The 27,047-nt window shown below is 43.4% G+C and overlaps 1 protein-coding gene across 1 annotated transcript in view; it reads right to left on the bottom strand.

Annotated features, from left to right (window-relative positions):
• Positions 1–27,047, bottom strand: part of agbl4 (AGBL carboxypeptidase 4) — a gene marked incomplete at its 5' end in the record, with an annotated part of 248,090 nt that overhangs the window by 132,957 nt on the left and 88,086 nt on the right. Inside the window, one exon of the mRNA XM_084011088.1 lies at positions 20,392–20,486. Within this exon, the coding sequence (XP_083867214.1) occupies positions 20,392–20,486 (95 nt within the window). The remainder of the gene's footprint in view (positions 1–20,391; positions 20,487–27,047) is intronic.

Here is a 27,047-nt window from a genome sequence, read left to right as displayed (position 1 = left end):
TGGGAATGCAGAGGGGATAGATTAAGTTTGCCTTCCCTACTGGCAGAAGCGGCAACCTCTGTGGGGGTTTCTTATCTGGAGCTTTACTTAATTACCTGCTTTAATTCTAACATTCTCCAAAATGACCCCTCGCCACGACGAGACAAGCTGTTTTAATTAAACAAATGAATATGTCGCTTATCGGCCGGGATCAGAGCTCTCGTTTGTCACAGTAACAGTTAAGGATGCCGCCGATGATCGCGTTATCGGGGACTTGGCCCGGGTTTCGCCACACACGCCGAGGAAGGAGCGGCCCCGATGCTATCTGCTTACTGTATGTGGCAGTGTGGAGATATGGGAGATTACAAACAGGCCCATTAGATATAGCAGACATGTCCACTTAGTCACATTGTAATCTGATGAGCTTCATAATGCAGCCATGCGTCCCTTATTATGCCGGTAAAAGAAGGTTTCTGGCCCCGAGGCACGAACGTCGGAGTGAGGAGGGGAGGGGAAAAAAAATAAACATGAGGAAAAAGAAAAACAAAAGTCGTGGAGCAGCTATCCCCAAAGTCGCCGACACTGGCCGGCTTGTTTATGGTAGTTATATAACAATATTTTAGAGTGTGCTGAGGGTTCCTGCGCAGCGCTGCCTGACCAAATTTAATGGGAGAAGTGTCAGAGAAGCCATTACACCAGCAGGGGCACGCACAGCCCTATTACATATGGCTGCTGGCAGCTAATGTGTATTAGCAGGAGACAGAGGAAGCAAGGTGAAGATAAGTGATTTTGCGGTAACTGGCTAAGTAGGACAAAGGAGGGAGGGAGTGTGTTAGGGAGGGTGAGGCGGAGGAAGCAGATCCGGGATGGATGCTACCGGAGTGATAACTATTTTGGGTGGGGGGGGGTACTTGTTTGCTTCGTAGAGCAGTGAAGCACGGGATCAAAGTCCCAGTCGGCAAGTCCGGCGGATGGAGGGCACTCTGTCAGATTTTGAATGTTTCCAACTCTCACGCTCCTCCCCCACGACCACCGAGCTCCTCCCCCACGACCACCGAGCTCCTCCCCCACGACCACCGAGCTCCTCCCCCACGACCACCGAGCTCCTCCCCCTCGACTTCCTGCCCTTTGAACCCCCTTAGATCACGCCACCTTTGAAACGCTGGTCCGATGTTGACTCTGGTTTTATCACGGGCACCGTCGCCATCTTTCTTTTTTCCCTTCTTTTCCACCGGTGTTTTCTTCTCCTTGGTTGTTTTGGACCTCCTCGTTTGGGTTTTTAACCAGGAATTGGAAGCTTGTTGCTACTTCCCTCCGCCTCCCCCCTGTGATAGTGGAACGACCCGAGGGGGGAGGGGCTCTGTGTGTGGACGAACACAGCCCTGCGTGCTGATTGGACAGGATGATCCGGGCGCTGTCGATCTTTGCAAAACAAACAACAGGCTCTACGTGCACGTAGAGGGACGCTTTTTTCTAAAACCGAATGATTTATGTTGTTCTATCGGAGCGTAGTGTCGGCTTCAGTGAATATGATCAAAAAAATGTTGCCGACCGGGACTTTCAAAGTTACGGAAACCTTTGAAACCACCGTGTTCTTGAGCAGGGCATTAACTCACGCTATAACTGCTTGTTCGATGTTGAAGTTTCCCCAAAAAAAGCAATCCGAATCTTCTAAATCAAAACCAGACTTGTGGAGCATCTCAAAACATCCACCCCTAAAACAGGGTGACAGTCAGTATTTTCTGTTGGTTAATAATTTAGTGAGGATTGAAGGCTGCTCTTGGCAAGAACGTGTGAATTTGCTGTGTTTGTGTCTGTCAGCAGCAAAATTCCAAATACTGTATATTTCAAACTAAAAGGGGGGGCACCTTGCCCGGCTAAGGGATCCCAAATGCACTGAAATATATTGAGCGGCCTTCCTTACCGCCACATCCATTAGCTCTTGTTCTTTATTTAAGCCTCTGTCAAACTATCTGTGGCACTTCACTCACACAACCACTCTTTTTTCGAGGGCTCGCTTGCCAAGTTTGGCCACTCGACGCCCGTGGTAGAAAGAGTGCGCTGGTATTAAAAGGAGTGAGGTGGCTCCTCAGATTGGTCTTTGACAGACCCCCTTGAACTCCGTGGGCCAGTGATAAAGTGGCTTGACGAGTGGGCAATCTCTGTCTGCCAGCTGCCGGTCTGGCCGGAGGGAGCTGGGCCGCTGCCAAAGACTCGCCGCACACAAACAAAAACACACACCAAATCAGAACGTATGCCGGCATGTAGAGTTCTTTGGATTGTACCTGCATTCATGCACACGCTCACTAGATGTGGACATTTACTCGATTCTAAGAGGATGATTCTAAGAGGATGATTCTAAGAGGATGATTCTAAGAAAAGGATTCTAAGACGATGATTCTAAGACGATGATTCTAAGAGGACGATTCTAAAAGGACGATTCTAAGACGATGATTCTAAGAGGATGATTCTAAAAGGACGATTCTAAGACGATGATTCTAATGCCTGCCACACACATAAAGATAATCGGGCTGATTTTGCCCCGATTTTCCCCCTTCCGACCACGGACAGACATCGCCCGATTATCTTAAGCTCTTAAGATTATTTTATAAGATTCTCTTGTAGTGTGTGGTGTGTTAAGAGTGAAATTCGGCCGACAATCGGCTCCGAAATCAGTCCGCGCCGATAATCGTAAATATTAAACATGTTCAATATTTACAATTATCGGCGGAGAACGTTGTGGTGTCAAATCGTCTTGTGTGGGGGGGAAGCCGACAATCGGGAGTCTCTTCTTTCTTTTGCTTTGGGATTTTTCAGTTAGGATTAATCCCAAAACCACCATCATGCAGTCGGTATCCAGCTGGTCCTCCATTAGTTTACACCGGTTTACACTCGCTCTTCTTCACTTCTTCTTGTAGTTAGTTCAATGACTATTTTTGGTGTGACTGCCCCCACAGGTCAGTCAGAGTACTACGTCAGATCACGTTTGATCACGTTTGTTCACGCGAGATTTCTTGCTTGAGGGACAAGATTCTAGTGCATCAGAAGACAAATCTTTATGTGTGTGGTGTGCTGTGTTTGGAATATCGCAGGACACCACACACAATACGATCAAAACTGTTAAATCACAGATTTTTTATCTTCATGTGTGGGGTCTCTCACAGATAAAAAATCGGTTGAGATTTATAAAATCTTTATGTGTGTGGCAGGCATAAGAGGATGATTCTAAGACGATGATTCTAAGAGGATGATTCTAAGACGATGATTCTAAGACGATGATTCTAAGAGGATGATTCTAAAAGGACGATTCTAAGACGATGATTCTAAGACGATGATTCTAAGAGGACGATTCTAAAAGGACGATTCTAAGACGATGATTCTAAAAGGATGATTCTAAGACGATGATTCTAAGAGGATGATTCTAAGAGGATGATTCTAAGACGATGATTCTAAGACGATGATTCTAAAAGGACGATTCTAAGACGATGATTCTAAGACGATGATTCTAAGAGGACGATTCTAAAAGGACGATTCTAAGACGATGATTCTAAAAGGATGATTCTAAGACGATGATTCTAAGAGGATGATTCTAAGACGATGATTCTAAGACGATGATTCTAAGACGATGATTCTAAGAGGATGATTCTAAAAGGACGATTCTAAGACGATGATTCTAAAAGGATGATTCTAAGACGATGATTCTAAGAGGATGATTCTAAGACGATGATTCTAAGACGATGATTCTAAGACGATGATTCTAAAAGGACAATGCTAAGACGATGATTCTAAGACGATGATTCTAAGACGATGATTCTAAAAGGACAATGCTAAGACGATGATTCTAAGACGATGATTCTAAGAGGATGATTCTAAAAGGACGATTCTAAGACGATGATTCTAAGAGGATGATTCTAAGACGATGATTCTAAGAGGATGATTCTAAGACGATGATTCTAAGACGATGATTCTAAGAGGATGATTCTAAGACGATGATTCTAAGACGATGATTCTAAGAGGATGATTCTAAGAGGATGATTCTAAGACGATGATTCTAAGAGGATGATTCTAAGAGGATGATTCTAAGACGATGATTCTAAGAGGATGATTCTAAGAGGATGATTCTAAGACGATGATTCTAAGAGGATGATTCTAAGAGGATGATTCTAAGACGATGATTCTAAGAGGATGATTCTAAGACGATGATTCTAAGACGATGATTCTAAGACAATGATTCTAAGACGATGATTCTAAGACGATGATTCTAAGACGATGATTCTAAGACGATGATTCAAAGACGATGATTCTAATGCCTGCCACACACATAAAGATTTTATAAATCTCAACCGATTTTTTATCTGTGAGAGACCCCACACATGAAGATAAAAAATCTGTGATTTAACAGTTTTGATCGTATTGTGTGTGGTGTCCTGCGATATTCCAAACACAGCACACCACACACATAAAGATTTGTCTTCTGACGCACTAGAATCTTGTCCCTCAAGCAAGAAATCTCGCGTGAACAAACGTGATCTGACGTAGTACTCTGACTGACCTGTGGGGGCAGTCACACCAAAAATAGTCATTGAACTAACTACAAGAAGAAGTGAAGAAGAGCGAGTGTAAACCGGTGTAAACTAATGGAGGACCAGCTGGATACCGACTGCATGATGGTGGTTTTAGGATTAATTAATTAATTAAATATTGTACAAACACTCGTGTGTTTGCCAATGTTCGACAAGTTGATCCTCCATATCTGAGGTCCACCTAACTTTAACTGTCTTCGCCATATTGCTGATAACCAGGGATATCGTAGCCATGGAGATAGCTCGTTATAATTCCGTGTTCAGTCAGCTCGCTCTTTATTGGTTAAATTCAATATTACGTCACGTTGGGGACTCCCGATTGTCGGCTTCCCCCCCACACAAGACGATTTGACACCACAACGTTCTCCGCCGACAATCGTAAATATTGAACATGTTTAATATTTACGATTATCGGCGCCGACTGATTTCGGAGCCGATTGTCGGCCGAATTTCACTCTTAACAAACCACACACTACAAGAGAATCTTATAAAATAATCTTAAGAGCTTAAGATAATCAGGCGATGTCTGTCCGTGGTCGGAAGGGGGAAAATCGGGGCAAAATCAGCCCGATTATCTTTATGTGTGTGGCAGGCATAAGAAGATGATTCTAAGACGATGATTCTAAGACGATAATTCTTAAACGATGATTCTAAGACGATGATTCTAAGACAATGATTCTAAGACAATGATTCTAAGACAATGATTCTAAGACAATGATTCTAAGACAATGATTCTAAGACGATGATTCTAAGAAGATGATGCTACAACGATTCTATCTATCTATCTATCTATCTATCTATCTATCTATCTATCTATCTATCTATCTATCCATCTATCTATCTATCCATCTATTATCTATCTATCTATTATCTATGTACCTGCCTTGCATTAATTGATGAAAAAGAAGCCATGTGCATGAATATAGAAAAGGGAGGATACATTGGAATTGTTGACAGGTAAATGGTACAAACAAACATATAAAAGTCAATATATAAATACTAGGTTGTGGCAAACACACATGTAGCCGGTATATAAATATATAGATATCCAAGGTGCTGATTTAGTGTAGATCAGCTCAACCTTAATAGCGCCCTCCAGTCCATTATCCCAGTTAAAGGGAGACCTTGGGATGTGACATCACATGTCCTGGAGGAGTGATGGAGGCGGGGGGGAGCCGCTGAGTGTATGTGGGATCATGTGTATGTATGTGCCTTTCAATATTTAAATCCCACTCCCACATCAAGAAAATCATAACAAATTCAAACCCTGACCTGCCCACTGAATGCATCAAAAACATCTCTATTTATATATTCATTCATTTTTACAGCCCGCTGAACAGAATGCATCAGTGGACTCCTATGCCTCGACTCTATAGACTCTCTTTCTCTACTACGAGCCACACACAGGCACCAGCAGCCTTCCTGCCAGTCCTATGTACTTCAGCTTTAGTTTCCACTCCAGAAAAGCTAAGCGTTCAACAGAAGAAATTAAATATTTCTTAAAACATGTTCTATCATTGAACAAAGTGTTTAAGCCATGCCAATCATTCTGTAAAACTTCTTCTTGTATCAATATACTTCAATATTTCAAGATGTATCAAGATTTTATTTTTCGAGTTGCCTCTCCGTCCGTCCATCTCCGTGAACGCAATAATCTCAGGAATGCCTCGAGGGGATTTCTTAAAATTTGATATAATAAAAGTATACCTGGGCACAAGGATGAACTGATTAGATTTTGAAGGTCAAGGCTCAAGGTCACTGTGAACTTGGTGCCCGTATCTCGGGAACGCCTCGAGCTAATTTCTTCAAATTTGGGAGAAATGTCAACTTGCATTCAAGGATGAACTGATCAGAATTTGATGATCAAACGTCAAAGGTCAAGGTCACTATGACCTTTCTCATATTGTCATGAATACAATAGCTTGAGAATGCGTTGAGTGAATGTCTTCCTATTTGGCACAAGCATCCACTTGAACTCAAGGATTAAAGGAGAAATCCAGTCATTTTTTACCCCATTTTCGTTGTCCCCAGGGTCGTTTTCATTTCTGCGGTGAGTGGGAGGGATGAGCACGCACTCGGCACTCTACTGCTAATGTCTACGGGGTGATTTGAGGTGAGTAACTCCATGCAAAAACACATATTTATGTCGTTTCGCCACACTATTTGAGCTAAACGAGTGCTGTCGAGTCTCGTACGGACCCAAGCTGTGTTGCATTGGTCTTGGAATTATTTTCTGAGGCCCAGAAAAGCAGATAAAACTCGCCCCTATGGGTTAGCATTGGAGCGATTCTGGAAGGCTGGCAGGCAGGTACACATCTCGGGCTAGGCAACGTAAATTTTTGTCTGTTTTTTTGCTTCTGAAAAGTCGGGATGACCCTGGGGACAACATAAATGGGGTCAAAAATGACCGGATTTCTCCTTTAACTTATTAGAATTTGGTGGTCAAAGGTCACTCTGACCTCACAAAACACCATAACTAAAGATTCCATATGCTATATTAGGATACAATGATGAAGTGATGGCATTTTGGACAGGCATGGATGTAAACTGAAACAATTGTGGTCGGCACTGATTCTAGTTTTTATATTATATTATTATATTATATTAGTCAATGCTAACGACATGATGAGACGGCCACTTGGACTGAAATATCTCAACAACCATTCGGTGGATTTGAAAGAGATTCTGAACAGACATGAATGATTCCTGGATGATGAATCCCTTTCACGTTCCTGATCCCTTGACTTTGCCTCCGGCCCCACCGACAGGTTGACATTTGTGAAAGTGAAAATACCTTCTGTTCCACTGCGTATGAATGGGAATAACTAGTCACTACTCATCTAGTGCCATTATTTACTTTGTCCAACACTGTGGTTTAACACCAAATCCCTGCAAAACTGATTATTCCCATCAACCTCAAGCTGAACTAAGATGGCGACGCGGTAGACATAACATCATAACATAACATCTTGGCGTTGTTGTCGTGAGCATAAGTAGCTTCAGAGAGCCAATGGCTGCAGTGACTTATTCTTGTGAAACGCTATTTCAACATTATTAAAGGGCACCGGAGACACATTTTTTCACACTGGTGTCATTTTATAGAACGGATACAATTTCATTTTACCCACTATTTTACTCTTTTGGCTTCAGTTCACTTCGGGAGTATTTATCCCGCTTGTCAGCACACCAGACACACCACTGCTTTTTATACTAACCACATAATAAACTACATTGAAATACCTGTGAATTACAAAACATACATAGCAGGGAAAAGTCATTCTAATTTATGATATTATATATTATGTTAACATTGGCAACAAAAAAAGAAAAGAGAGAAATATTTCAATCAAAGCGCTCTTTGACAGACTGGCTGATGACCAGGAGATGAGATTTATGAGCGACAACAGCAACATGACTCCTCATCTTTGCTCCATGCATATTCAGATGTCTTTAACTGGTGGATCAGAGCTAGATTAGGGGGTTTGTGTGTTGACATCCGTGGCTCTTGAAGCCAGCGAGGAGCTTTCTGGCTGATTGCGCCGACATGTCAGCTGATAATTCAGGAAGTAGAAATACACGTGAGCAGATTGGACGGCATTGTTCGGCAGATGACAAGATCTGTCTTCCCCTCCGCCTCCTTAATTATCCGCCTTGGTTATAATTACACGTGTGAAGGTCCAGAGGACAATCACTGTTGTGTCTTACTGTCTGCTGGCTGAAGCTAGACGAGATAGGCAGCCGATACGGCGGAGACACTGGCTGTTAATGAAGGTTACTGTCTGCTGATCAAAAATCACAAGCATCCATTATGAGAATGATGCAAAATTTGCATGAATCAGTCCGTGTCAGTACATTTGATTAGCAGGACTGTATACATCCGCTGCTGCACTGCATATATATATGTATTATAAAATGATACAACATCTTTGTGAGTTATTATAAAACGGTGTAAACGCTGCAAAGTTGTCTTTTAGATGACAGTAATTGTTCCTCAAAATCCACAGTATTACCACTCATAAACAGCTGACAGTTAGGACACACTGGAGGCTTTCATTAAGAATCGTGATGACGGAAGAACAATGAGTGACCTGGGGGTCCTTAAGCAGCCTTGTAATTCTCTCTTAATGAAGCCGATGAATAAATGATTTGAGGCGCTGTGCATGAGGAGTCTGATCCCCCGTCAGCATGTCTCCACAGGGTTAGCAGGAACCTCCGGGGAGTCTGCCTCCTTCCTCCATCCTTTAACCCCCCAACCCCTTTTTTGCCGCCATCTCCACCCCTCCATTTCTCACCTTTCACCCATCTTTCCTCCCCCCACACTGTTTGTGATCCTAATCTCCTCTAAAACATCTTCCCCCCCGACCGTGGGAGTCGGCAGATAGCGAAGGCCACCGTCTCCATCTCACCATCCGACTGACTCACCCCGTCATAAACAACTGGTGGGTGTCCGCGCGCTGGAAGCCCTCCAGTTTTTCAGACACGCTCATTTTGACAGGTCATTTTTTTTTTTATGATGCTGATTGTTATTTGCCCTGTTATTGTTTTTCTTCCCTGTGACTTCAGATAGGGGGTAAAAGTGCAACTCTCTGAGATTATCTTACTCTCTGGGACAGAAAACAAAGATGACAGTAATAAAAAGGAGAACCAATTGCTTTTTCATTTCATTTCCACTGGGAAATCAGACTGAGGAAGGAATAACAGGGCTATAATAATAAAGTTTAAGAAAAAAGGGGGCTATGGCTTCCCATTCCCTAAGCAAACCTCAAGCAGTAGCCGCTGTGGACGGTGCGGCGGCTCGGGGTCATGCACGTTATTGGAGGTAAGAGGACGTGAAGGAAAACGGTGGGAGCGGCGGTGAAAAACACTTCAGGTTCAGGGGACAGGTATACCTAGAGCCAAGAAAACACAGGATGCACACGACATCTTTTACCTTAAGAAGATGAAAGCTCCGTTTTCTACACTTTCACATGACAAGAAGTGACGTTGAGAAAAGACCCAGGTGGGATTCACTTGTAGGCGGGGCCCAAAAATGTACTATGAGGGTCTGAAACTTCTCTCAAAATGGGATGCTGCTAGTTAACATAATTCTACTTAACCAGATTGCTGCTTTTTGTTTCAACATTATGTTAACAGTGCATCATTCTATGCTGTGGCATCATTATATTGCTCATTACAGTGGCACATAGTGCAGCTATCTCCGCATGACCATCCAAGTTAATGGGCCACAATAAAGACACCACTGTCTTCATTTTATGGCTCAGTCTTCTAATGGCCTACTTGGCTTTCTTGCCAGTCCTCTCAAAGGAGCCATCTAGGTCTCTTTAAGACCTCTGATATTCTCAGCACACTCTTTCCTTCTGGCCCATGTCTCTCTCCATCCATTCTTCCGCTCTCAGTCCAATCCCTCCCTCCATTCCCGACAGCTACAGGCAGCCTGCGCTAGCCCAGGGCCTTTTTTTCCCTGTGCCTTTAGTTTCATTAGCGGGCCCCAGATGCTTAGCTGCTTACAAAATTATGAAGGGCCAAAGCCAACCGCCTCCAGATGGGACCCATCTATATTCAGATGAGCTGTTTCCTCACATTCAGAGCAATCCCACCCTGATGTCCTACAGTGTCGTCAACAAACATGCTGACAAACACAAACACAAGCGAGTACAAACAGATGCACACATTCACAGTGGACGCCGTGCACACAGCCAGGGCAAAAACACACACACACACACACACACACACACACACACACGCCCCACCTGGCATTGCTTCCTCTATAGGAAAACAATAGCTTAACCGGTGCACTGCTGTTTGTGCTGTCAGCTTAAGCTTTTATCCTGTATTGTGGTGGACAGTGACGCTTTTTTTTTTTTTAAATAGCCATTTGTATGAAAGAACTGACAGAGATTCAACTGCAGGCACTCTCAGATGATTGACATCAGTGGTTTTCAAACCTTTTAAAAATTCAGAGGAAACATAAGAAAGAAAGTAACAAAGAAAGAAAACAAAAAAGGAGAATAAAATAAACTGGCCTGTAAATATGTGTTATGCCGCTGTCAGCTGTAATGGCCAAAATAAACATCGTGCTTACCCTCGCCCGTCACCTTATGAATACTGATTTAATGTATTCAGGGTCATGTTTCCTCACCACGCACTTTTCACTGTTGCAGGGTTGCCTCCCGCATCACTTTTACGTTTCAAAAAACAATCCATCTTGTGTCACAGTATCCGAAGGAATGTCAGCTAGCTAAACACGCGTTGGTCTCGACATAAGTGGTGATTGAAGTAAGTCATTTTAATTAGATTATTTTGATTTATTTGAATTCCTGAGCATGTTTAACTTTATAGCGGATTAGCAGGTTTTTTTATTTTATATAATTTCACCATTTTGCAGTAGCGATGATTGACTAGAGGGCGCTCCAAGACCAGCTCAATAACCTTATTGAAAAAAAACAACCTTTTAATATTATATTTTATATATTTTTTTCTTACCCTCCTCTTGTATGTGTGTGTGTGTAAATAAATACACACATAAATATAAAAAATTAGAGGTCTGCTTTCTCTTTAATATAATGGGACTATGTGGAACTTGGCTTCTTGAGCTCAAAGTAACTAAAAGTTAAATACAAGATCATCCACAGAACAGTTTCACGTAGGAACTATATAAAAAATATTGGAAAAACAATAACTAAACAATAGATTTTGTGCAAGCATTGATGCAATAAGTGTCAATGCAGAAGAGTGTCTCCCTGATGTTTTGGTGGGATGTATATTACGCGGACAATCAGCCTAGCATGGTAATAGAGGGAGAGTAAATAAATCATTATTCTATCAACTTGTCATTTTTCAAACTTTTTTTTTGTTGTTGCTCTTTCTGTCTCTCCATCTTGTAACTTTAACTCTGCTGCAGTAATTAAATCACAGACGGGGGTTTTTGAGACAGTTCAATCCCAGAACTTCACACTCCATTTCACCGCTCACATCTCTGACACCCAGACGCGTTCGAGCAGCGCAAAGATGCAATCATACGAGCAGCACATCCACGGAAGTGTTCGCATTTAGACGTGTGGACAAAGTAACGCGGGGTGATGCCCAAGTATCGGCCAGCTAAGACAAAAGGCTGCGTTGAGAGCTAATGGGGGGAGGGTGTGTGTGTGTGTGTGTGTGTGTGTGTGTGTGTGTGGGTCTGTGTGAGACTTTATTCATGTGTTTGATTTCTTCAAAGATCTTTTTTCAGAGAGGGTGACCTCTGCTGATGCTGGACCTGCTGAAGCATCTGCGGAGCTGGAACCTTCACCACGCCACTTAGCTGACCCAGGGCCGGCCCAAACCTTTTGGGGGACCTAAGCAGAATATGATTTGGGGGCCCCCTCCCACCAGCGCGGAGTCACCTGTGCTTATTGACACAAATGTCACACTCTAACGTTACATTATAAATGTTATGTATTTTACTGTTTTAATACAATTAATACAGTGACGGATTCTGAACTACTGTCCCCCTGGGATGCATAAAGGGCACCCCCCCCCCACCCTATTTGTGCAAAAGTGGGTGCAAATGGTTGCAATGCAAATTCTGAATTTGGATGATGTGATTTCCTGTATTCTGGTGCATTTTGGGGATGTCCAGCTGGAGAATGACAATACCTAAATTAGTCCAGATTCGTAGCCTACAAATCTCTGGTGGCCAGGGGGCCCCAAACAGCCGCGTACTTTGCTTATGCCTTGGGCCAGCCCTGAGCTGACCAAGTGAATTCATGACGGTGTCTGAAAACCACATATAGACTCATGTGTCGAGCAGATACCCACCAGTCCTACAGAGTGTCCTAATATGTCCCGTAAACACCTGACTGCATGGCTTTGTGGAATCGCTGAGATACCCATAATCCTTTAGTTGGAGGCGTCGGGGGTGAGGTCAACTCGCCAGCGTTGCTGAGGACACCCAGTAAGCTTCAAACAAGATATAGACCCAGAAACCCCATCACAGTATTCTGCACAGGCTGCAGGCTTGGCTGCTCTATATGCAATGTGAATCCAGCATAATGCAAGGAGCCCGTGTGTGTGTGTTAATATAATTTGGGCTGAGCTGTTGAAGAACTTGTCTCTCGTCACACTGGGCTTCCTACGACACAAACATTTTTGCAATGTTGACGAGATCAGGGAACACAGCGGGGTGAAGGTGAGGTCCTCCGTCTACGACACTAAAAAGCAGGCGCTGACTTACAGTACAGTAATCAGGGGACTGCTGGCTGCAGGAAAACTGCAACGCCTCACCTAGTTCATTATAAGATGACACAACCAATTTGTACCTCTGCCTGCTGCAATCTACCAAATCTCCCCTGACAAAAGCATTTAGATTAGAGCGCTTTCAGGGGGGAGGTGGGGTTGCACTGACATGAGTACCCAGCCTGTAAAAGGGGAAATGAAGTGCCTTTTTAATTCTCCTCCAGGCAAACATAAAACTGTCCAGGTAAGTCATTTGTGGGTTGAATGGAGAGCCAGGAGCAAGTTGCCTCTCTGTTGCAATAGCTCTGGCTTTTTTTCCTTCTTTTTTTCCCCTACCCCGTTCTCTTCAGGGAACACGATATTATGCACATTTGCAGCAGCCGAACTCACTCGCATCCTTATCCTCATCTGGAAGATTATTAATCTATTTGATTCCCATTATTTCTCCCACGTAATCCTCTTTCACTTCCTTTGGCGGCATGCAGATGAGTTCGCCCGAACAAGGAAGCTGCACGTGCTGTTTGATTGTTCTGATTGGCTCTTCTCATTTGCTCCTTCCTCTCTGGTTTGTGCTAACCAGTAATGTGTTAAAGAAAAGTGGAATTGGAGGGAGGTTCCATTTCATCTAATAAAGCAAAGCTTTGTGATCATTTCCTCTCTCAAGTCGTTAAGGATAACTGGAGTGAGGCGGAAAAAGGAAGTAATTGCCACCGGAACATGAACACCACTCCACATTTTGGCTCTAAAGTTGCCAAGTCACTTTCACAGCTACAGTACATCAGGTATTCTTTTTTTTTTTTTCTTCCTCCAAATATTCACTCGGATTCATGCATCACTCCATTTCCTCTCGGCGGTCGAACTGGTGACAGATAATTAGGTGTGTGCGTGTCGGTCTCTCTTGTGCTCTGGTTTTTTATTAAAAGATTTTGTCCGTCTCCCTTATCGCACAGACAATGTTGTTGAAGAGGGAACATCATATATATATATATGTGTGTGTATATATATATTTTTTAATCTTAGACTCTTATATGAAATCCATAGCCTGTCTGTCGAATGATTGCTACAGTTCCCACATCAAAACGTGGGGTTGAGAGCGAGGAAGCAGCACAGGAACATCGTCTCTGTTTTAAATTAAACCGCACGCAGCCGCGCGGCGATGCAGGCCGCGGGCGCAGTATAGGTGTAATGAAAATTATGTTACAGCGAAACGTCGCAGTGAAGCTGGCAGATCGAGAAACATGGATATGAAAAGACAGTAAAGCTAGTCCGGTCTCTTGAGAAAGACAGAGTGTCTGTAAAGCCGTAGCTGACGATCCCTTTCTTTCATTTAGCCTGAAGTTTAACAAGTTTTAACAACATGGGGAGATTTGCGAAGAGGGAAAGAGGTGAAACATGCTAGAACTAAATATCAAAGTGAATGCTTGCAATAAATTATTCATTTCCATACTACATGTGTTAATACCCAACAAGCCACTCAGATGTTGTATGATACCACTGAGACTTGTTGTCGACAACTGCAACTGGTTATTAGACATCCTCGCAAACAGAACACCAGAGCCCCCCAGGGCTGTATGCTCAGCCCCTTCCTGTTCACGTCGTACACCTACAACTGTAACTCCCGACGCGAAGAGAACTCCGTTGTTAAGTTTGCAGATGACACTTCCACGATCAGTCGAATTAGAAACAACCATCGGGCTTCCTATATAAGGAGGACATCAACAATCTTACAGAGTGGTGTTTGGAAAACACAATACTGCTGATGTCAGTAAAACCAAGGAGCTGGTTGTTGAGGCAAAGACGCATACTACTGTGAACAGTTTCTGGGAACCAGAATCACAAACATGGTAATCACACATCTCCATCCTGGTGAAAAAAGCTCATAAATGGTTGTATTTTTTAAGGAAATGTCAGAAGGCAAAATTCCCATGTCAAATCCTTGCTAACTTTTTTTCCAAAGGAGCAATAGAAAGCATCCTGACTGGTGACATCACAAAAATGACATGGGATATGCACGACCCAGGACAGGAAGGCTCTACAGAGGATGATTAAAACTGCCCAGAACATCACTGGTACCCATCTAGGAGCATCGGAGATATTGGTGACAAGAGGTGCCTGCGAAGAGCCCAAAGGATATTAAAAGACAATAGCCACCCCAGCCGCGGCCTGGTCACCCTACTGCCGTCTGGAAAGTGATACAGTCGCCACACGACCAGACTTCAAAGCAGCTTCTTTCCTCAGGCTGAGACTCTTTTATTCATCATCCTGCCTCCACATGTAATATAGCTTTATTTGGGGGGTTTCTTTTAGTGTATTTTCTTATCTCGCAAACTGGGACTAATACTTGTAATTTTTTGTGCAACCATGTTGTACAATTACATTAAAATAACCTTTTAACCTTTATACTTTGTTATACATTCCGAAGGGCTAGGTGTGATTTGTCTTGTTTCATTATATCTGTGGGAGTCTACTTTCCTCTGTGTATACTTGTGTGGTAGTGTGTGGTAGTGTGTGTGTGTGTGTGTGTGTGTGTTATTCGGGTCAGGGGAAATGCTGGAGGTAGTTAAAGCCAGAATAGAGGGGCTGCAAGTGTTCTCAAACAGCAAACTGGGGGTCGCTTGATGTTTTCATGAAGCGAGTCTGTTTGGAAATGAATCGTTAGTCTCGGTTTTATTGCTCAAATTACCCGAGCCGGTCCTTGTCCTGTTTGCCCTTAATTAACAAGCCTTCAATTCCCCTATTAATTAGCACAAGCTATTAGCTATTTTACATCACTCTTCATTTGTCGACAATTAAAAGGTCTATTATTAAAAGGCATGCCACATGGTTAATTGGGCAAGTGGCTCGGCAGCAGGAGGAGAGAGGGGAGAGGACGGTGCGGACTCGCCGAGCGTAGGGAGGAGTCAGACAGGTCTGCTGGAGATCTCACACAACCTTTACAGTCTGTCTGTCTTCAATTTGCTGCCTGACACACTGTCCTCCAGAGACAGACCCTCTCCCTCTCTACTGTCACACACCGGCTGCATTTGGACCCCGGCGGCACGGCTCAGCAGGACGAAGGGTTAGAGGATGATGGGAGTGTGTTTGGTAATGGAGAGGAGGTTTCTTTAGAAGGCTCCGTGGGCAATTTCCTTCATACTACAGGACCTACAGTGTGTGTCGAACAACAGTGGGTGGGCCTTGTGCTGAAGCATGGTTTCTGTCCATGTTAAATCAGAATCCATTTATGATATGAATACAACAAATACACAAAGCTTTGTATCAGTGAGCCTGGGACGTTGTCGAAGTGTTTTAGTGCAAATCTCTTTCATAATAGGATGCAACAGAATTGAAATGTAGTTTTTGTCTCTACCTAAAGTTCAGCAACATGTTGAACTTAACGTCTGATAACATGGGAATCCAAACATGGATAGCACTGAATAACACAACAAAAGAACAGGATAACAAGGCAAGATATAGAGAAAGAAGCAAAGCCAGGAGAACCAAACAAACAGCATATAAAACGGGGGAAATAAGGAAAAAAAAGTAACAGGAAGTGAGTTTTGAGGGTAAAAAAAAAAACAATGTAAAGACAGACAAAGGTTTGCAAGAAGAGCTACAGAGCAGTGGAGGTATCCTTTTCCTTTCCCTCACCCTGCCTCACCCCTCACCCTCTGCCAGGGCTTAACAAGTGGCAGGGGATGCAGGCAGGCCAGAGCTGTGCTGATTGACAGAACAATTACTGCTAACATGCACCACGATGGAGAGGCAGACATCTCCAAATAGAATTTCACTATGGTGTTGCATCATACGCTTACAGGAAGGATCTTGGTAGGAAAGCAAAATTGCCCCGTCTGTCTGTCTGCCCGTCTGTCTGTCTGACGGTCTGACTCTCTTGGAGCTGAGAACAGCTGCTTGAAAAGCACTTCCTTGTGTTTTTGTTGCCTTCCATTAAAAACAGGAGGAAAAAGCATTTACCCTTGATCAAGGTTGGCTGGTTCTAACTTTAGCAGCGATGTTTGGCAAAGCCATTTTCCCCGAGTCTGACTGTTCATCTGTTAGCTCAATTAGACACGTCGCTATTTTTATCCATACACCTACTGGCTGACGAAGAAGTGGAGAGTTAATTAAAAGAGACACCAAACCATCGGAACATTTCCAATATATTATACGCGACGGATCTAATGGGCTAAAAATGATGTAAAGACGTGTGTTTTAGCTGATGAGGTTAAAGTTACAATAATGTTAGAATTGCATGTAAATTGGGTTTGTTTGAATGGTCTTTTGTATTGTTAAAGCTTACACACTGAACTTTAAAGCAAAAAAGTCAAAGAGGATGCGTCTGCAGTGACCATTGCTGTGTTAAAGGTATTACATACAAAGTCAATGCAAAGACGCAAATAGATACAAATTTAAATATGTTGTGGAGACTAAATATTCTCTACAATAGAACCTCAAATTAGCACGCAGATCAAATGACACTATAAGTATAAACCGTAGACTGCCTATGGTCCAAACAACAAGTTTGCTGCCGTATTTATGCCTTCGGGGACGTTAGGCCCTGAAGTAGACGCAGAAAACCTGGAGGGATTATAAAGCCCAGCCTGGGAACCCCTCGGGGTCCCCCAGAAGGAGCTGGGAATCGTTGCTGCAAGAGAATCAGCTGTGGACGGACAGACGGATACACACTCACTCACTCACATGCATGTATGCACCTGGTGGAGATAATAATCCATTAAGCAGCTCAGTCCCGTTTCAAACAAAAGCACCAAACTATCTCTACTTCCATGTTCATAAATCTGATAAAATTGCTTTTCTCTATTCAACTTTATTGCAATCTGAATATCTTCAATTTGGAGATGATGCGTGGGACTCTGTGAACTGGAGTTGTCGCCCTAATGTGTTGTACTGGAAAAGATCCTCTGTCACACTGCTACCCCTCCTTTTCCTCCACGCGGGACTCTCCATGAAGCATCTGTCGGCGGATGCAGTCAGTCTCATGCAGCCATCTTGGCCATCATCCACCCCCAGCATTTCGGCCCCCCAACAGCTGCATTACACCACGCTCCCTGACTTTCTAATTAGCTTATCTCGGAAAATAAGGATACCGGGCAATTCTTTGCTCTAGCAGTCTAACAACTAGCAGGCCGCGGGGAGCGTGGTTGGCACCTAGTGGCACCGAGGGAGCTGTTGTCTTTGACAGACTAGTACGAGGAAATGATGATTTACGCTCTTTCCTGTCTCTCATAAACACTCTCACTTCTCTACTTCTTGGATTTTTTTCCCCCACTTTGAACTTTAAGTCCATTACCAATCACAAGCGAGCCAATTTCATTCAAACATTTCATATTTGTTGTAATTCACGGCGAGCAAAGCATCTCGCAAATAACGTGTAGAGAAGATTTCTTTTATATGTCTAACTACACAGATTTAGATACGTGGGCTCTTCTTTTTTTAATGATATGTTATTATTTTTGCTATTCCTTGAATGGCACATAAATACAGAATGCAATCCTATTGTTAATCCGTCACACGTTCCAAAAGCAATGTAGTCCTTTTTAATTCATTTGTCCATCACTCATCGTTTATCAAACACGCCTGCTTCTGATGTCTCCAGGCTGGAGGAGTGAAGGATGGAAGGATGGAGGAAAGAAGGGGGACGGAGGAGAGGATGGAGGATAGATCATTCCACCTGTAGCAGGGAACGTCCTGCAGGACTGTAATCTGCCAGTCGTCTCTCACCGAGACACCCGGTTTAGCCGAGACCAGCCAAGCCCTGCAGCCCCCAGCACCGAGCGATGCCGGGGCCCCGGGACATGAGGCACCTGCACGGGGAGATAAAGGCTTCAACTCCTGGGCTAATACTGACAATTCTTTTGATAAATACAGACGTGGGGTGGTGGGTGGTGGGGGAGCCATCTTTCCCCTCTCACTCTCTCTCATTCTCTCATCCCTGTCTACCTGTCTCAGTAATCTCTCTTTCTTGTACTTGTGTTTTTCCCTCCTCCACCTCCATCTGTTTCTCCCTCTCTTCCTCTTCCTCTCTCTCTCCGTACCTTCTTTATCCTGTCTTATGTGAGTTTGGATCAGACAGGCGAAGGCTCTCCACGCTCTGCCTTTTTATTTATTCCATATCTGTAACTGTCAAAAGGAAGATTGCTACTTTAGGAGCTGTCTGTGCTTTGTTGTGCTCGTGGAAAGTCAAATAGAGGAGGTTGTGTTAAAAGCATGTTGACCACTTTGTGGGGACACAAACAATGTCAGCCGCGGTCTTGGAAGCCCCAGACAGCTGAAAATGGCTCCATAAGTGCATGACACATGATGCCTTTTGGACGGCGCAGCGCTGAGAGGAGCGGTTAAAACAGTATTAGCCCGTGGAAGGTAATTGGAGTCGGGCCTCAGCAACATTACCTCCTGCTGTGTCTGTCACTTAAATACCTATTTATGAGGAGCTTATTGAAACATAAACATGGCCAGGGTTGCGTGATTAGCGGTATTACAGAAACGCTTTGGGAACCTAAATGACCAAGCCAGGTCTGCTGCTCAGATTAACACCTCCGACGTTTCAAAATTATGTCGAACGAGAAGTCGAGACCATTCGAGGAAGTGGGACAATAATTACCTGGCACCAAAAACGTCAGTTAAACCGCCGGCGCATGAAACTGTTAGCACGTGCAGAGAAACGGGGATGCGATTGTACCTCCACGTCGTCGCCACGGTAACTTAACTGACAGCGTAACTACGCTCGCCTCAGAAATAACACCAATTTTAAAGCGAGAACTTGCCGGCTTCACTGTCGTAAGTATACGTTCGGCAGGACGGAGCCATAGGGGCGGCTGTCACCGTGACAACGCCTGATCGTCACAAGTACAGCAGAGAAAGTCTTGAGTGCAAAGTTGGAGTCGGCGAGAGCGAGCCCGCCGAGCCGGGCGGCATCACGCTGCAACGCGCCGCGTCGTGGACAGCAGTTCATCTCTCCTGTCTACGGTGTCACGGCCGTTGTCTATTCCCATTAGCCTGTGACCGGCGTGCCACGGTGCGGTCGGCGCGGGCGCTAGGCTAGCAGACGCCGACGGCTCAGGGTGGCAGATGCCTGGCTTTTCCCGCGGATGCCCTCCATCAGCTGATGACAGATGTCAGGGCTCCTCTTGGACGGCAACACTTCATCAAGCTACCCGGTTCCCCCTCCTCGCCCCGCCGGATCCACCAGCCGGCTTGGCAGACGCCACGCGCAAACCCCACCGCTCCAGCCCCGTTCCATCCTGCCACACCTATTCATTTACACACACACACACACACACACACACACACACTCACAGCTCTGCATCCATCAGTCAAGCGTTATTACATCAGACAGCCGTCATACTGGCAACCAATGGATCACATGCTAATGCTCCCGGACGCATCCACTCTGGAAATCTAAAGTATCACTCTTTAGTGTGTGTGTGTGTGAGAGAGAGACAGAGAGAGAGAGAGAGAGAGAGAGAGAGAGGGGGGATGGGAATGTCTACTGTTGGGTAGTTGGTTTTTTTTGCAGAAGACTCTAAATGGTCTGTTTTACTTTATAGATGAAATAATGACATCAATAAGCAAAGCATTCTCTTTTTAAAAGCCGCTGCTTGTTGTTTGGCACACTTACCATCTTGGCCTGCTGGTCGACTTGACTACAGGAGACATGCCATCTCTGTACAGACTCTTGGTCTTGGAGAAGTTGACCACGTTGAAAATGACTCTCTGAAAGACACAAGAAACGACGACGCCACGTTAAAGCCACAGATGAAGAACAACCCAGACGATTAGTGGAGCAATGATTGTGTGAGTGTTTTTAAATGCAAACAAAACTTGGTATCTAAGTATCTTACATTTCTGTCTGGCATGTGGAAAGGATTGCATGAATTCTGCTTCGCTTATGTTTAATAGGGAGCAAAATTCATAAAATAAGTATGTCGGGCCTCAGGATACACAGAATACCTTAAGATGACTGACTCTGAATGTTAGTTGGAAGGCAGAAAATGTGTTTTTATGCAATTCACTGAAAAAAAATGCAACATCTTGTGTAGTGTATTTGTCTAATTGCCAGTCAAAATATCTCAAACACTTAATTTGAGACTGAATCTCTTAACAAGTAAGAGATATAGAGACATGTTTCAGACATTGCATATATTTCTTGGGGGAAATATTACAAGCTTATTATAACATACAACATTTCATAGTGTATCATCTCAAAATGAGTTTTCCCAGCTAATCAAGATCTTGTTTTTTGAATCTGAAAATCTAAATGAATCCAACTAATTCTTTACAATCATTTCCTTCTTATGTGACATAAGGCTGTGAAATATAAACCCCCGAACAGTGGAAGAAGCTCAGAGAGAGGTAAGAAGCTGCCACTAGGACCAAGGATACACCAACACCACCACACATTAACATGACAGCGAGGAGATAAAGCGGCTTTAATGTCACGCAGATGATCCCATGTTGCAGCAACAAAGTTCCTGATAAAAAGCGGCCACTCCGAGGAGTTCCAGACTCTAATCTGGGAGGACATTACGCTTTCTCCCCAGAGGGCCGCTGCCTGGCCCACAACATTAAGCTTCGCCTGGAGCGCAGAGGACAGCCGTGGCGTCGGGCTTTCCACCTCCTCTGGACCAAGGACTTTCTTTGTGAGCTGAAATATTGTGGAGCAGCCGTTCCTTCCTTCCTCCCACCTCCACCACCACCACCTCCACCAGCATACGTGATTAGGATCAGGAGGAGTGGGGGAAATGTGGAGGGAATGAATAAATATACTTTTTTTTTTCAAAAGTCAAATGAATGGCAATGCTAATACTGCGGTGAGGTAAATGAATCCTATTGATGGGGCATATCAAATTACCAACTAAGTCCAGGTGGTGGAAGTTAACTGGGTGCTACTGAAATCCTATTACAGACTCCCCACCCTCCTCTCCCCCTCCTTTTCTTTCTCCATCCCCTCCCCCTCACCCATTTCTCCCCTTTTCCTCCCGCCTAGCATCAGAGGAATGGGGATTGCGGATTGTGGCAAGCTGATTCAGACTTAGGTAAAATGACATCTAACTGATGTTGAGACTGGCAGCAGGCTCCTGTAGCAGGGAGATAAGACCATTGCTGCTGGCATTTCAATTACACTTTACTGCCCTGCACATCTGTTGCGAGAGCTACTTTTCAGCCTTTTCCCCTCCGGCAAATACAGCCTCACTCTGACTCCACTGGCTTTCTTTGACTGCACAGCCTCCTTTCCTCATTCTTTATCCACAACAAATTCAGATTGTCTTCCTCCTTAGCTTCACTCGGCCCACTGTTTGTAATCTATTTGTTCGGCCTGTTTAACTGGGAGGCAGCTGAGGCCGGACGCATGACAGAGGCCGGCGATGAAAAAAGGAAGATACACAATAGAGGGCGGGAGACGGTAAAGCAGAGGGGGAAAAGGTGCAGCAGCTTGTAGAGACGTACAGCGGTGGGGGGGGGACAGAAGATAATTACACGACGGCGATAAATATGGGTGAGCAACGGAAAGTAACTGAGAGGTAAAGGAAATAAACTGGGCTCTACTGGCTCAGTGGACAGATGTGAAGGACGCAGACAGGTGGGCTGGTAGGTGGGAGGCAGGCACGCCACATGTGGAAGCCTCGCTCTCTCTCTCTCTCTGTGGCTCTCTGATTTCATTGAAGCTAAAAAGATTAAAAGAGGATCTTTTCATCCTGGCTGTGACTAAACATCGGATCACAAAGTCAGTGTTTAACCTACAAGACGGGAGGAACTTTGAGAAGCTCAAACGCAAAGTTGGAGAAACCCTCGACAACTTACGAACAAGCACGGACCAGCATGGGGAGACGTGTGTTCTTTTGTAGTACCTGACATCAAAACTAGTAACGGGTTCATTCGCCTTCAGCATCAGCATTGTTGATTGGTTATAACATACTATACTAATGCCATTTTTTCCTTGCACTTTGTATTTTCACTGCCTGACGGTGGTGGGAGTGACGCGGCTGAAGCTGTTTGCTCGGTATCAAGACGACAGGTGCAATTTTGGTATTCGTTTTTGCATGAAATTGTACTCTGGTTTCCATCTTCTAAGACCACCTCTTATCACAAATGCAAGCACAAAGATAAATGTTTGTGGCTTCGGTTGACGGATGCTTCAAAAATCAGCGAAACCCTTTCATGTATGTTTTTTTTTTTTTTTATCAAGTCCAGATTAAATGCACTCCCAAATACAACGTTATGTGTGGTTACATGTTCTGAGTGAGAATATAAATGATAATATAATGTCACCCACCACTGTTTGGAGAATGTACAATATCCCTGCCCTCCCTTTCAGGAGATTAAATACATGTAGCCATCAAAGAGCAACAGGATTGACTTGAGCTGCGGTCTTTAATTTGCAGAACTTGATACATGCAGACGACCTGCTGTGCGTTAACAGGCTCTCAGTTTCAATTATGTAAGCTGAAAACGCAGCCAGCCCCTGTTCTGAAAAGTGAAAGCATGAGTGCCTTAAACTTTAATTTTCTCTACTACTAGAAAATGACTTCTCACTTGATTTACTATCTCAGTAAACATTGTAAACTCCAGTTTATGTTCTCAATTGTTAGTTTTTAGTCTTCTTCAAAACAACATGATATCCATTATGTACATTATGATCATATTTAATGTAAAATAGATGATAAAGAAGGGCACAAATGAGCAACTTTAGGGCGTGGCTATCTTGTGATTAACAGGTCGCTGCTATGCGTCGTTACCACGTTTTGCTATGCGGCCTCACTACCGTCGCTACCATGGTAACAGTGAAATTAGCCACTAAGATGACTATAAAACTCAGCTGTAAAGTGTACCTCCAATAATGGATGCTAACTTTGTTGACAGCTTTGCACAAGAAACTAAATTAAGCCAGATGCAATAAGGTTGCCGCTTTCCCTCTTCGGCACATCAGATCCACCTGTCGCTCCTCCGCAGTCCAAATATGGTCACTTCCATTCACTTGTAAAAATTCCAAGATGGCATTGGCCAAACAAAATTCAAACATCAGGGCTTCAAAACCGTAAACCACAAACAAATAGGTGACTACATCCAGTTCTTATATACAGTCTATGAAGCTGACAGATTCCAGTTTGTGTAAATTTATATTGTATAAAAATGCATCGCATCACTTTCGGTTGCGTATAAAGTCAACCAGTCAAATTCTCTCACACACAGAATATCATAGAATTAAGTCAAACAGACCGCTACAAGGCCAATTCTCCAGATCGTTAAAACTTGCACACAACCAGGACCAATTTAGAACACGTGTGTGTTTGTGTGTGTGTCTATGTGTTTGCGTGTGTGTGTATGTGTGTGCCTGCACATGTGTGCTGCCCTGGAAGATTTAATTAGGCTGGGAGCAGTTAGAAGAGATTAACATCCATGCTGTCTGAGCTGTCATGTCAACGGAGCGTGTCAAAGCCCGCCGCCATCCCCATCACTGCTGAGTTACCGACTGGAACAGGTGTCTCTGCGGTGTCACAACACACACACACACACACACACACACGCACACACATGGACGACAATAGACATCCTTAAATATTGCCTCCAAACTATTAAATTGCTGAAAATGAGTTGAAAACAGTTGAGCCTCTGACAGAATCGTATAAATCGCCAAACTCAAAGGAACCTTAATGGTGCACTCAGTAAGATTTTCAGTCTCTCACAGCAGCAAATTACTTTAATGTATATGCAGGGACTTAATAAGGTAGTTCATCAAAAGTAGAGACTCAGGAAATGCATCCTTACAAAACTAAACTGAAACAACAAAATAAAACTCTCCTAATAAACCATAAAAAAACATAAAAGTAGCTGTTCTTTTAAAACACAGGGTCACATGGGTGTGTGCTGGGAGTTGTGTGTGTTTTATGCGACGGTGAAAATGACTCAGTTCTAACCCCAACCTCTGCTAACCTTTAAACAGACTGGCCAGCCAGCCACAGGGCATGGGCACTAAATAGCCTCGCCGGTGCCGCTTCAGGGTTGGATTGCATTTAGGACCAAACACTGTCTTTTGATCTCCATCGATCCAGCCGTTGGCCAGATAGCATTGCTTCCTGGAAGAAGCCTGGATAAATTATTAAAGGAACCATTCTAAATGTGGAGACCGAGAGCTCTGAAGAGAGAATGAGCACTTTGTCCTTTTCGGAGTGATGGTTGAGTAGACTTTATTATGATCTGAAACATAACAATGTCTCCAGACTGTGAAAGCTGTTACTGGGGAGATTAAGTTCTGAAACCGCACTAATTAAACACTTGTAGCTTTGTTAACGAAAGTTATTGATGTTGAACTATATGACTTGAAATCCTCGTAACATACCGATAGCATTAATAAATGAAATGGCATTTCTGGCCGTATAGGACTATAAAAACCCCGTCCAATCAGAAAAGTGGAGCCGGAGAAAATAATTGGACGGCCTGCCTGTCTGTCAACGCTTACTTCCTGATTACTCTGCCGATGTCGAGCACTCGTTTGGCGTTCTGGGGATTTGAAGAAAGAGGACGGAACTATTTCGGTTCGGCGATGCGTTCAAAGTCAAAGTCTCTGTGGTTTTTTCCAAATGACCTACGCTGCCTTTAAGTATAAGATACGAGAAGAGGTATGTGTTTCATCCACAAAGATGGATACAGGACTATGTCACTGTTGTTTACAGCTAACACATGTGTGGCCTAAAGTCCCAGAATTTCAAATTATGTACACAAAAAATTAATTCAAGCAACATATTTCAATATTCTCAGTCAGGTTAGAGAAGTCAAGATGCTGGAAGGTGAACACTATTCTTAAACAGCAGTCCTGCTGAATATAGAAATCTAATCAAATGAGTTTTGTGCATTTGGGAGGAGTAAACGTAGATCTGGACTTCCTAGAAAAGCTATATTACTGGTCTGGTTGGGGCTTCTGAACAGGTGATATGTAATAAAATTTTTGATACACCATAATTAAATCTTGAATAGGGAGGAAAAATTGTGGCAGCAGGTGAATACTAATTATAAAAAATATTATCAGAAGGGTATGAAAGGTCTTTATCCAATAAATGGAGAACGATACTAGAACTTGTATCATATTCATCATTGACAAGAAAAAGACATATGCCTTTGCTTTTTTACACCATATAATTGTATGCCTTCTCCAAACTTAGAATATAATATACAAATGATGTGACTTTTGTGTCTTGAATAATTAAATAAAATTGAGGGGTGATGTTGTGGGAAAAAATGAAAAAAGGCTAAACATAAGCAAAAATATTAACCAATAAATAAACTCATACATTTTTAAACATGGTCTCCTGTTGGGAAAACAGAGGACGAGGACTAAATTCTAGTTAATGTGATTTTTGAAAAGAAATGTATTGTTAACTATTTATAAAGCATTCTTTTGGGGTACTTCAGAGCAAGACTTTTTTGATCAAACGCCTAATCATTTGATATCACATGTATAACATTGGTCAATAGAGTCAAATAACATGGACAGCATTCCAGACTGTCAGCAGTAAAAATATTGCTTTTAACCTTTTTTTAATATTTTTATTTTTGATTTATTGGTGTAATAGATTGACAAAAAAAATGGTTAAGTAACAAGCAAACTCAGGCTTTGTCTCACTAGGAGTAGCCAGGTTAGTTTATCAGCACACGGTAAGTTGCCATAGCAACAGAGGTTAACATATGTTGAATCAAATTTATGGAACCAAATCAACTGAACAAGTCACTAAAATCAGCCTGGTTTAACCGGCAAACTCTCTTCATGGAATGGTATATGACCTTTTTTACCAACTCCTGCTGAAGTGTTGTCATGACAATATGATTATTGGTATTGGTATTGTACAGTATTATACACGCAATCTACAAAAACACCAATATAAGTGCAGATTATAATATAAAAAGCAGTGTATATGTGGCCGATAGCTTCGAGAGATTTTCCGATCTTAGTTTTGGTAAGAATCTATTGTGCTGATGTGCAAACACCTGAAACCAGGACTCCAGGGACTCTTTCCAGTTGCGGATCCTTGCCTCAGACCACAAAGCACAAATTACACCGTTTTAAACTTTAAAAATAGTTAATCACGGAAACATGATCAGTGCACTCGATGTTGCCCAGAGGTCGAAACAACAACATAGCTGAGAGGTCTCAGGTGAAGTTTCCTGCTCGTCAACAAACCGGAGTTCACCGGATCACCTTGGCCACACTGTGATTCCTCCCAGCATAACACAAGCAAGCAGAGCAGATCTGTGAGGCCTGTCCATAGCCATCAGAGACGG

This window comes from Eutrigla gurnardus (assembly GCF_963514095.1).
Source record: "Eutrigla gurnardus genome assembly, chromosome: 6".
NCBI classification, from domain to species: domain Eukaryota; kingdom Metazoa; phylum Chordata; class Actinopteri; order Perciformes; family Triglidae; genus Eutrigla; species Eutrigla gurnardus.
Note: the sequence above shows the minus strand (reverse complement) of the source record. Positions and strands in the feature narration are given on the sequence as shown.